At 35.8% G+C, this 13,111-nt stretch overlaps 1 protein-coding gene across 3 annotated transcripts in view; it reads left to right on the top strand.

Annotated features, from left to right (window-relative positions):
* Nucleotides 1–210: 210 nt before the first annotated feature.
* LOC108101089 (angiopoietin-4) overlaps nt 211–13,111 on the top strand; it is a 224,589-nt gene continuing 211,688 nt past the window's right edge. For 2 of the 3 annotated variants that reach the window (XM_043208472.1, XM_043208471.1), the window contains exon 1: nt 214–1,061. In XM_043208472.1, the coding sequence (XP_043064407.1) occupies nt 784–1,061 (278 nt within the window). In that variant the 5' untranslated portion in view covers nt 214–783. Of the gene's footprint in view, nt 1,062–13,111 lie in introns of all 3 variants that reach the window. The other variant, XM_043208470.1, reaches the window with a different exon arrangement.

The raw sequence follows: 13,111 nt of genomic DNA, 5'->3' as shown, positions 1-13,111 counted from the left end.
GCTGGAGTAGTTACATATTTACATATGTCTAGCTCAAACATGTTTTTATATATGTACATATATAGATATGTATGTACATATGTTAATATTTGTTCAAGTTAAGTGTCATAGGTTGTTATCGGCAAAAGATCACAAAATCACTTGGAAATATCGTGAATTTCAAAAAATGTTAATACAAATTTTTTGGTTGATCTCCTAAGTACACTAAGAACGGGAAAATAAAAAGAACCACTTTTTTTAATGTTATATTCTTTATTTGTACATAAAATTATTTGTGTTTTAATAAGCATTATACAATTTGAACTAATTTACCCGTAACTAACTTGTATGTATTTTATACTGCACAGTAACGAAACTGTTACTTTCTAATGGAGTAAACGAGTTTCATACTGCCTATCATTGTGGTGTGTTTCTGGCCATGTTGTAAATCGGTTGCTTTTGGCTGACTATTGGCTTCAGTAGTAAAAAAATCTTTATCAGTTATAAAAGAGTTTTACCATACACGTTAGTCTTTTGTGAATGGTTAAAAATTCAATGTGAAAATTGAAAATACAACATGACATTATAAATTAAGTTACTAATAATGCGTTACAATGTGTTATATTAAAATAAACTAAATACAAATAGTGTAACTTAAAAAGCATTGGTGCGCAATAAACTTGTTCAACTTATATATGTATGCCCTACACTGTTTTTTTTTTTGCCTTCTTTTCCAGGTAATAACTTATTAGTTGCGTGCAGTACACATAAAGAGGTAGAGGTTGTAGCACAGTTAACAAAGCAATGGGAGCCCTTCCACAAATTTATTGGCGACATGTTTTAATCCGCCGAATTGCGCTAATACTAACGTGCTTGTACTTTATAAACATTAATTATCATATTTTACCAAGTGCGAAAGCAACAACTGCCAGTGGAGTATTACGATCTTTGTCAGGAAATGGAAATCATCGTTTACCACGTACAAGTGCCAGCCAGCTTACCAGTGGAAACAGTGGAACCACATATTTTAAATTTGCTTCAAAATCACTAAATACAACAAGGAATGGAAATCTACGCATAAGGTAAGAGTATTCGGGGCTAAATTAAATATTTCACATTTAAAGTTAAATAATTTACGATATCGCTTATAAGGTGCATTAAAATGAATAATTTAATATATTTTTAAATATTTTGATTAAATTATCATACATCAATACAAATGTATGTGTGTGAAAAATTGTATAGTATCGTTAAATTTTTCAGGAAATTGGTTACACTAACAAATCTTTGAACCTACATTCCCGTTAATGTACATGTGCCTTAAGGCAGGTGCTCACCTTGTAGGGCCTAAAAATGGACATTTTTTAAAAAAATGGTTTTGAGAAAACGCTTAAAGATAAAAATCTGAAATTTGTAACATTATTTGAAAACATATTTATTTTGCGAAAAAAATTTCAAAATTGAAAAATAAAAAAAGGGGCGGGAGGGGGCGTTCCTCAGTTGCAACATTTCGGCAAAAAGGTGTCCCGCTTACGGAAGTGATTCAGCCAAAACGGGTAATCGGAAACACAAAAACCAAAAAGATTCTTAAAGTGTACAGTACTGTGCATAAAATGAACTAGGATCAGAAAAAAAATGAAAATTCCAAAAGTTATTAGCTTTTGAAAAAAATTTCGATTTTCGCGCTTTTTTTCTCACTAATTATTTTCTCAATTAAACAGTTTTCAATATTTTTGGATAATCCTAGTTCATTAGTTAAAGGAAACAATTAGGAACATTTAAAAAAGAATTTGATGACGATTGGTTAACCTCAACGCCTTCAATTACTTCCGTAAGGTCCGAAAACGTGGTTCCGAGATAAACGCGCTTAAAGTTTTGGCTTCCAATAGCCGGTGCTCGACATGTGCTCCATGTAAGGGCCTGTAACTTTTGTAATATTTTAAATTTAGATTTGAAATTTTTTGAGAACATTTTCGGAACATATATCTATACCATTGATTCCCAAAGTGGTCCAGGTGGACCACAAGGGGTTCCCGGGTGACTCGACGGGGGTCTACGTTCGGCGTGACAAAAAATGGGGGTCTACACTTTGTGAACGGGGGTGCATGAAATTTAATTCTGTTTCGATAGTGAAGAACTAAAATGTTGGCTTGACTTCTTCTATCAATATCGGCAGATAATGTTTTAAGAAGCTCAGCGACTGCTACTTGCAAAAACATGTATAAAAATATTCCATATTCAGCACAACAGTGAAACAGAAGTGGAGAATGTGATATTACAACAGGAGCTACTCGAGCCAAGCACTAATGAGGAGCTGAAAGTAACATTTAAAAAAAGGTTTCAAAAATTTTGGCTGCAGGCAAAAATACCTAACTAAAACTGTGGACAATAGCGCAAAAGCTTCTTATAGCGTTTCCCTCGTCAAAAAAAGTTTTAGTGGCGTTAGAAAATTATCAACAAAAAAAAAGGAGCAGATTGAATATCACAAAACGGGGAGATTTGCGGTTATTACTTAAAAAACTCAAGCCAGATATTGATAATTTGCTAACAAAACATCAAGTACACCCATCTCATTAAAATTATATATTTTTCGTAGTTACCATTGTAGAAGTTACATTACGTTATAAGTGTTTAATTTTTATTACGTTACGACTATTAGAACAATAATAATTAATATTGTGATAATTTCAATATTTGAATATATACCTGCAACACAATGAAATACCTACATCTTCGTTTTGATGTTTGTTTAATTATAATTTGTGAGAATTGATTTAGCAAAGTTTTAAAAGTGGTCTATGAAAGAAAAGAGTTTGGGAACCACTGATCTATACGATAAGCCAAAAAAAAAAATCAATTTTTTTTGCCACAAGGTGAACCTGCTTTAAAAAAAACAACGTCGGCAGAGTCCATGCACAAGTCCAGCTAAGAAAAACACAAAAAATAGAACAGTGGCGTAGCAGAGTCAAAAAGTTTGACTTTTCGGATTTTTCTTGACTTTACGAACTACAAGTTAACTTGCTTTATCTGTAAAGCGAACCAATAAGTTTGAAATATCAACAAATAAATATTTTCAACAGTCTCATATAGACTTAAGGTGCCGTCCATAAACCTCGTGACGCTAATTTTTGGCTTTTTTTTTTTTTCTTATGTCAGCGACTAATCTATCGATGGCTTGTACATATTTTATACGCATAAAATGCGATGATTTCGATGGTGGCATGATGTACATAGATGGTTTCGTCGATGCGTGAAATCAGAAATGCATTTCTAAAAATGTTATGCCTATCAACAACACATATCTATACTAATATTATAAAGAGGTAAAATTTGTTTGTTTGTTTGTTTGTTTGTTTGCAGGGAATAGGCTCCGGAACTACTGGTCCGATTTAAAAAATTCTTTCGCCGATAGAAAGCTATATTATCGTGGAGTTAAATAGGCTATAATTTATTTTAAAAAAAATTAGGGATCCGTAAGAAAATTGCAATATTGTCGCATATAAAGTGAGTTGCTACCTCATCACACCGACAAACACGCTCCCATAGCATTTTAACTCAATTTTTGTGTTCACTGTGAAATTGTGAAAAAAAAAAGAATTTTTATTCAATTTAAGTTGAACTGTGAAAATTATGTGGATCGTGCATTTGAGGATAAATTCACCACTCTGTCCATAGTCCAAAATGCTTAGAGGACGACGTGCAAACATTGGCCGCAGACATCCAAGCCAGCAACAAGTATATTCACGAAACTTAAGCAAAGAGAGACAAATGAGCACGTGGAGATCATTGGCATCATTCAATCGCATGGCATTCCAATATGACCCCACTGCGAACTACAGTGATAATGAAAATTTAGATTGCAGTGCGTTAAAGTTTAAAAGAGAAACGGCTGGATTGTGATGCGCAAGTGGAAAAGTCAAACTGGAAAAGTGTTAAATCACCATCTTTCTATACTTCCATATATTTGAAAAATGTTGCAATATTGACTTTTATGTTGTTAAATTGTGTTGACCAGCGAAGCGGACACAGGACCTCTAGTCTTTTATAATTTTGTTACACATTGTTTCTTTTAGTCGTTGGTTTTTATCTTCCCTGCAATTCTGGCTGTCACCTGGTGTCTCGTGGCATTCAAGCAATCAATGTGTAGGAAAGGAAAAGGGATATTCCAAAGTTTCCCTCTCTTTCTCAGTCTTATTATACGATTTCGTTGCTTGCACCCGACGACGGCCCGACTAAAAATTTGTCTTCTATTCTTTCGTTTTTCTAATTGCACTGTTGTCATTCTCCGTTAGAAACAAAAAATTGGTTACCGATGGAAAATACGGCTGAGGAGCGCTCGACTTATGTGCACTCTTTTGATGTTAAAGTTCTTCAAATATTAAATATAATGTATATATAAACTTATATTAATTATATATTTTATATACACAACATTATATAAATTATTGAACAAAGATACCCATAACACAACATTGATTGCAAATATATATATAACAAGAAAGGAAGCTAGGTTCGGCAAGCCGAAGCTTATATACCCTTGCAGTCATCAAATATTTCGAAAATTTTATTTGCTATTCAAGAGTCGTTAGAAAACTCTATATTCCAAAAATCATGATTTTCTGATAAGAAATAACAATGTTATCATTTTTTTTCCGTTAATTCTATATAGATTTTTCGATCTTTCTTAGGGCAGCTATATGATATAGTTATCCGATTTTGATCAAATTTTATCTGAAATTCAATAACAGTTGGAAAACGCCATCTTGAAGAATTCAAGTCGATCTGATCAAAAACAACGGCGGGAGAATTTTTCATTTCATTCCCTCGTATGGGAGCTATCCGATATAGTCGGCCGATCCGGCCCGTTCCGACTTATATACTGCGTGCAATAACTACACACCTTTTGGGAAAGTTTCAGCAAGATAGCTTTAAAACTGAGAGACTAGTTTGAAGAGAAACAGACAGACGGACAGACGGACAGACGGCCAGACGGACAGACGGACAGACGTACAGACGTATTCTGATTCTACTCGTGATGCTGATCAAGAATATATATACTTTATGGGGTCTGAGGTGTCTCCTTCACTGCGTTGCAAACATCTGACTGAAATTATAATACCCTTTTGCTCTGCAAGGGTATAATAATAACTCACGTGTCATTTATGGTCGGTTATACCCAAAAAAGAAGGGTATACTAAAAGGGTGAAAAATAAAATTGAACTGCTCATTCTTTGCGTTGTGCGTTGATAATTAGTTGTGAAATTACCTAATTTGTGCAACGGGCAGCGGAATCGTTTAATCATGTAAGTGTCGTTAAGATTACAAAAATATTATGTCTTTTACTACAAACTTATTTAAATCTTTTTAGGATTCAGCCTGTATGTACGATAAATTCGTTTAAAAGGTAAGTTTGCTTTAAATTAAAAAAAAGTAATACATACCTATATAATATGTAATAAAAGAAATATTTTTTGTACCATAGATGGACGCAAAACAGTCGTTGTCCTGCAAATATTCCATATAAATGGTAAACAAAAACTTTCTAATTTCATATTATTTATGTACTTGTCGGATCAGATGAAACGGGGCCTACTTTGTTCTCTTGGTCAGAACAGGTGAAGCGGGGCCTTCTTTAATGTGAAGCAGGGACAATTAAAAAAGGAAGTTAGAAATTGAGTGAAAGCATGGCAGAGCAGGACAGATTTAGACTGCTGCCAAGTGAGGTCTGTTCGTTAAGCGCTGACATACATGTTAGAAAGAGATGGCTAACAATGTAAAAGAATTGAGTAGAAAGTATAAATTTGGAAAGCAGACTCTTGGGAAGTCAGTTCAGTAAGCGCCAAGCAAACGAGCAGAACTTGCTGCTAATAATTCGATTAAAAATGGAAAAGTCTAACGAAACCCCGACATACTTATCTCTTATGTTACAAAATAAGATTTATTAATAAAATAAAAAAAAATAAATATATATATATTGTTTTTCATATGAATTTGGGGATGACATTTTAGACATTGGCATAGATGATTTCAATAAGGGTTTTCTCGCAAAAGCCATCGATGACAACATCGCCTCCACGCCATCTACGATATCATCGATGTCTTATACGAATTTTCTACATACAAAATTCGTATAAGCCATCGATGCCTCGTTCGATGACTCGGACAAAATGGTCATCGAGAGCGAGATGCATGTCAAATCCTTGAATGCCATACAAAATTTTTTTATATGAAATGGCATCAGTTCGGCACCAGGTGCTACGGACACACAGTGGGCGATTTGGCCTCGCTAGCGGCATTTAATTAATAACTTCTAAACTAAAATAGATATCTTCAGTCGGTTTTTTTCACCGATCAAAGAAAAATCATACAATTTTTTAAGTTAAAATTTTTTTTTTTTTTTAATTTTAAATTTTGTTTTATTTATATGTTTTTTAAACTTGAATCAACATATTTCATAAATAAACTAAATTAAAAAATGCTAGAATGTTATTCGGAATCAGAAAGGAATCTATAGTTTGAAGGCTAGCAGGTAATAGCAGTTGATATTACACATTTTGGACGCCACTGATTCACACTTTCGGCTAATAATAGAGTTAGACTGAATCCACTTGAATCAGGTAAGTTCTCGTTGTTCTCGTTGTTAATACACTGAATTACCACTACGTTTTATGAGCTACACATTTATAGACCGGTCACAAACATTATTTTTTTTTTTGTAATACATACCTCGAAATTAATAAAAAACTAAACTTTTAATAAATTGACTAAAAATTGTAAATTTCCGAGGAACTTGAATTCGATTCGCGCAAACAGGTAAAATTTTGTAAAGCTCTTTGCAAAATCATTTCCTGTGTTTGTCCGTTCACAGCTGATGATCAGCTGATCGTAGAGATTTTAAAACGCTTGGATAAATGTAATCAAAGTATCTATTATCGAATTGTGAAAAAAAATCATCGCTTTTTGAAAGTTGAAATTTGAATTAAATGCGGCTAGCGAGGCCAAATCGCCCACTGTGGGACACTGGCATCGGTGGGTTGTCGTCCATGTCATCTGTTATGCGCAAAAAACCGAAAAATACAACAGCTTCATAGAACTGGTATTTGTGTTTACGTTTGATTTTTGTAAGAAGTCAATATTAAAACTTTTTCTATTAAATAAATAACATAATGTAGTAATGAAGCCATTGCCTATCTCAAAAGGCTAAGTAATTTTGTCTATGAATGGGTGGTTGATTATCTTAAATTATCTTAATGAAGCTAGTTTCTAATTGGTTAATTAATAAATCAAAGGTATTCCAAAAACAAAGTATTATTCCAATGCGTTATGATACATAATATTCTAAGTTTTTTTTCTGGCGCGTAAAAACACACGGCAACAGGAGACAAATAACTGTTCATGTGAAAAACATGAATTTTCTCCTTCCCTTTCCACGGCGAATTTTTAAATTTTTGTTTGGCTAAGTTTGACCGCATCACAATCTGGACATTTTGCTTCCATCATTCCAATGTATTCATACCCTGCAGTTCCAAAAGTGGCTTGTCGTCGATGACATGGACGACGACCCACCGATGCCAGTGTCCGTAGCACCTGGTGCCGAACTGATGCCATTTCATATAAAGCTCTTGTATGGCATTCTAGGATTTGACATGCATGTCGCTCTCGATGACCATTTTGTCCGAGTCATCGAACGAGGCATCGATGGCTTATACGAATTGTATATGGAGAAAATTTGTATAAGACATCGATGACATCGTAGATGGCGTGGAGGCGATGTTGTCATCGATGGCTTTTGCGAGGGTACCCTTATTGAAATCATCTATGCCAATGTCTAAAATGTCATCCCCAAATTCATATGAAAAACAATATATATATATTTATTTTTTTTATTTTATTAATAAATCTTATTTTTTAACATAAGAGATAAGTACATAAATAATATGAAATTAGAAAGTTTTTGTTTACCATTTATGTGGAATATTTACAGGACAACGGCTGTTTTGCGTCCATCTATGGTACAAAAAATATTTTTATTATTACATATTATATATGTATTACTTTTTTTAATTTAAAGTAAACTTACCTTTCAAACGAATTTATCGTACAGTATATTCTAAAAAGATTTAAATAAGTTTGTAGTAAAAAACATAATATTTTTGTAATCTTAACGACACTAACATGATTTTTAAACGATTCCGATGCGCGTTGCGCAAATTAAGTAATTTCACAACTAATTGTCAACGCACAACACAAAAGAATGAGCAGTTCAATTTTATTTTTCACCCTTTTAGTATACCCTTCTTTTTTTGGGTATAACCGACCATAAATGACACGCGAGTTATATTATATCTATATTTGCAATCAATGTTGTGTTATGGGTATCTTGGTTTAATAATTTATATAATGTTGAAAATATATAAAATATAATATACATATATTATATTTAATATTTGAAGAACTTTAACATCAAAAGAGTGCACATAAGTCGAGCGCCCCTCAGCCGTATTTTCCATTGGTAACCAATTTTTTGTTTCTAACGGAGAATGACAACAGTGCAATTAGAAAAACGAAAGAATAGAAGACAAATTTGGAGTCGGGCCGCCGTCAGGTGCAAGCAACGAAATCGTATTATAAGAGTGAGAAAGAGAGGGAAACTTAGGAATATCCCTTTTCCTTTCCTACACATTGATTGCTTGAGTGCCACGAGACACCAGGTGACAGCCAGAACTGCAGGGTAGCTACTATAATCAATCTGACTGTTGTAATTAAAAGCAGAACGCAGCATTTCAGCCAAAACAGCACGACGTATTCGAAATAGCTGTGCATCACGGGTTTAAAATATATAGCTTATGCCACCCACTGAAAAAATGGTTAAAATCAATCCAGTAACAAATCGAAGTTTCCTAATTTATGGCAGAATTTATTAAATTATTTAGGACATCACATTAAAACCTCAAAAATCAGTATTTTGCGCAACTATCGTAGTTTTTCTTACATAAGAACTTTACCTAAAAAAAAAACAAGAAAGGAAGCTAGCTTCGGCCAGCCGAAGCTTATATACCCTTGAAGTCATCAAATATGTCGAAAAAAAAGGGATAAAGGTTAAACAACATCGAAGCTAAGACGATTTTTCTATTCATTTTCCATATTTTCGACTATAGATCATATGGAAGCTATATGATATAGTTGTCCGATTTTGATCAAATTTAATTCGTAATTCAAGAGTCGTAAGAAAACTCTATATTCCAAAAATCATACCTGTCTGATGAAAAACAACGATGTTATAGTTTTATTTCCGTTATTTCTATATAGATTTTTCGATCTTTTCTATGGCAGCTATAAGATATAGTTGCCCAGAGGCGCCGGAAGGTTTCAAAAGCGGGTGGTGAGTTGTTCAAACCAAGGTTTCATAGAGGAGTGAGGGTGCCTTCTAGAAATCGATACTTCAAAATAAGACAATTTATTATTATCCTTTACAAAAATCGTATTAACATCTCTTTTCTTATTATTTTTTTCATTTTAAATTTCATCGATCATTCAAATTTAGGAACAATCTTTTGACAAAGCGAAAACGTTTGTTCTTTTTGCGTTTTTAACGATGAATTCATCCATAATTTTCTCCAAATCCATTTTTTCCGCTCGCTCATGATAAATATGTAAAATTGCAACATTGTTTAATCGTTTCTGAACAATAGTAGAGCGCAAATATGTCTTCAGTCTTTTCAAAGTCGAAAAACTTCTCTCGTTCGAACAACAAAGGTACCGGATACGAGAATGGTGTGGGATATGAGAATATATGCATGAAATTAATTTTTTTACTAATGGTTGGGGACTTTGCGTTCGGAACGCTAGAGGATAGCAGACGATAGAGTTGCCAACACTACAAGAGCATAAGGCACAGTGCGAGAGAGAAAAAAACAGTTACTCTTTTTTATCATTATGGCAGCAGTAGTTACTAGCTATTCCGCACTTTTCCGGGTGGTGTTTTCGGGCATTGCGGTAAAAGCGCCAGAAATTTCCCGTGGTGAATTCCCCATGGGGAATTTCTACGCATGTTAAGCAATCAACACACACAACAGGTCTTCCGGCGCCCCTGTAGTTGCCCGATTTTTTTGAAACTTTTTTCTCAGTATAAGAGTTGTTAAAAAACTTTATATTCAAAAAATCATGCTCGTGGAATAAAAAACAACGATGTTATAAATTTATTTCCATTAATTCTATATATATTTTTCGAACTCTCCCATGGCAGCTATATGATAGAGTTATCCGATTTTGATCAAATTTAATCCGAAATTCAATAACAGTTCGAAAACGCCATCTTGAAGAAATCAAGTCGATCTGATCAAAACAACGGCGAGAGAATTTTTAATTTTATTCAAGTTCAAGTTCTACTTTTGCCCCGTGCAGACGTGTTTCTTGATCGCTCCGCCAAGCGAGTCAATTAGCTCGATATTTAAGTGAAATAAAAACTGAAATAGTAGCGAAAAGGCGCTGGCAGCAATGCCAAATCATATTAGCTCCATTACCTAGTTTTCTAACAGATCAAAGTGAAGCAAACAATTAATCTCAAACAAAATACAATGCCTGCGGGCAAATCAATAATAAGTGCAACTAGTAAAGCAACGAGTCAAAGTCGAATGCAACAACAACAAAAGCAAGACGAACGCCGACTGTCTTCTGCCCGGAATAATGCTTATGTAGCAATTGTTTCGGAGACAGTAAGTAACGAAGACGCAACAACAAAAGCAATGTCATTGACTGCTCCCGAGAGAGCGCGCTCACTGTCACCTGCACTCCTAAGCTCAAGCAGCGCTGCCATGGCCCAGTCGTGGAGCTCCCAATGCCCATCTCCACTCTCACCACTTATTGCACTGACTACGTCAGCTCTTGCGCTGACCAGCACGGTGCCCTCTATTTCGACGACGACAACAACAACTTCCACGTCGGTGGCAAATTTGTGGCCGATATTATCATCGCCATTAAAATGTGTCTCTGCTGCCTCTCTCCCACAAACTACGCTTGTACAGACCGGGATCGATCGGTATGTACAAATGAAAAGAAAGCTTAGCCCACAAAAAACTAATGCAAACCTGCCGAAAGTATCGAAAACCTCAGGCAACAACAACAAGGCAACTTCTGAAAATAGATTTTCTATACTTGGTGACCTTGGAGAAGATGAGGGTCAACCGCCTCAACCCACCAAAGATGTAAAGCCACCCCCTATCTACATTAGGGAACACAATTGCTCGGAGCTTATTAACAATCTTAAACAAAAATCGGGCCAAATAACATTTACATTACCAACCTAAAAAGAGGTAATATAATATATCAGAAACCAAACTCCAAATAAAAAATGAAAGCAACTACCGCACTGTGACGAATTTCCTCGACCATGTGCCGGTAAATTACTACACCTACCAGCTCAAAAGTAGCAAAGGGCTACAAGTTGTAGTAAAAGGAATAGAATCAACCGTCCCAATAGCTGACATAGCCGAGGGACTAAAAGAGCAAGGTTTTGACGTTAAACATGTAACCAATATAATCAACAGGGCAAAAATCCCTCAGCCTCTATTTAAGATTGAACTGGCGCCAGAGACTGCACCTCTTAAGAAAAATGCAGTCCACCCTATTACAAATTACAATATCTTCTCCACCGCAGAATTACCCTAGAGAAGCCACACAAGCGAAACGGCCCGGTACAGTGTACTGACTGTCAGGAGTTTGGGCAGACAAGGAGCTACTGCACCTTGCGATCAGTCTGTGTCGCCTGTGGTGATCTGCACTGCATAGATGCATGTCTGAGAAACAAAGAAGATCCTGCAACGAGGAAATGTAGTAACTGTGGTGTAAACCACACTGCCAACTATAGGGGCTGCCCTATATATAAAGAACTCAAGACTCGTCTGACTCAGAGGCGCAGCAAACCGACTACCGCTCAACATGTTGTTCAACCAAACTACTTCACGCCATCAGTAACAACACCCGGAGTCTCCTTTGCCAGAGCTCTTCGATACTCTGGAGCATCGCCAGTGCCAGTAAGTCTTTCTCACCCTGAAGTTGTGCATTCTCTCCAGCCCATACCAAATCGAAAAGATGATGCCAGAGCAAAATACCCAGCGAACAACTCAACCCACTACTCAGCAAAACCAGCTTCCCCCCCACCAGCACATAGCGGACTTGAACACACACTAGCTACGCTTACAAAAATTATGCTATCGATACAAAGTACCCTGCAAGACCTAACGCGAAACCAAAATCTTCTTTTGGAGCTATTGATTAAACAATCTAAATGAATCCCTTAAAAATATGCTTCTGGAACGCCAACGGCGTTCCCAACACAAATACGAACTCCTTCAGTTCCTAAACAACCATGATATCGATATCATGCTTCTCTCGGAAACACATCTAACCAATAAAAATTATTTTTACCTCACCGCTATGTATTTCACGCGACCAACCACCCAGATGGCAAAGCGCATGGAGGCACCAGCATTCTCGTCAAACAGCGCATAAAGCATCATCCTCAGGACGCATTCGCTACTAACTACTTGCAGGCCACATCCATACGTATCAATATAACCAGCGGTCCACTCACACTATCAGCTGTGTATTGTCCCCCACGATATTCCAGAAAATGAATTTTTGGGTTTCTACAACTCACTAGGTAACTGCTTTGTAGCTGCCGGTGACTATAATGCAAAACACCACTACTGGGGCTCTCGTCTTATTAACCCCAAAGGACGACAACTATACAATGCTATTATCAAACCTAGTAATAAGCTAGATTTTGTTGCACCGGGTAGGCCCACATACTGGCCAGCAGATCCGAATAAACAACCAGACATTATCGATTTTGCCGTAACTAGGAGAGTGCCGCCCAGGCTGATACGCGTTGAAACACTGGCTGAACTGTCATCTGACCATTCGCCTGTTCTTCTCTGTCTATTTGAACACCCACAGTTTGTAAAGCGACCACAATTTCTGACTTCCAATACAACAAACTGGCTAAAGTATAAAAAATATATCAGCTCTCACATTGAAATCGAACCCAATATCGTGTGAAGCTGACATTGAAAACTCACTTAAGCACATAGCAGATGTAATGTCCTCAGCTGCCAAACACTCTACACCTGAC

The sequence above is a fragment of the Drosophila ficusphila genome, unplaced genomic scaffold, assembly GCF_018152265.1.
Source record: "Drosophila ficusphila isolate 14025-0441.05 unplaced genomic scaffold, ASM1815226v1 contig_47, whole genome shotgun sequence".
NCBI classification, from domain to species: domain Eukaryota; kingdom Metazoa; phylum Arthropoda; class Insecta; order Diptera; family Drosophilidae; genus Drosophila; species Drosophila ficusphila.
This window is presented reverse-complemented; position numbering and strand designations above follow the sequence as displayed.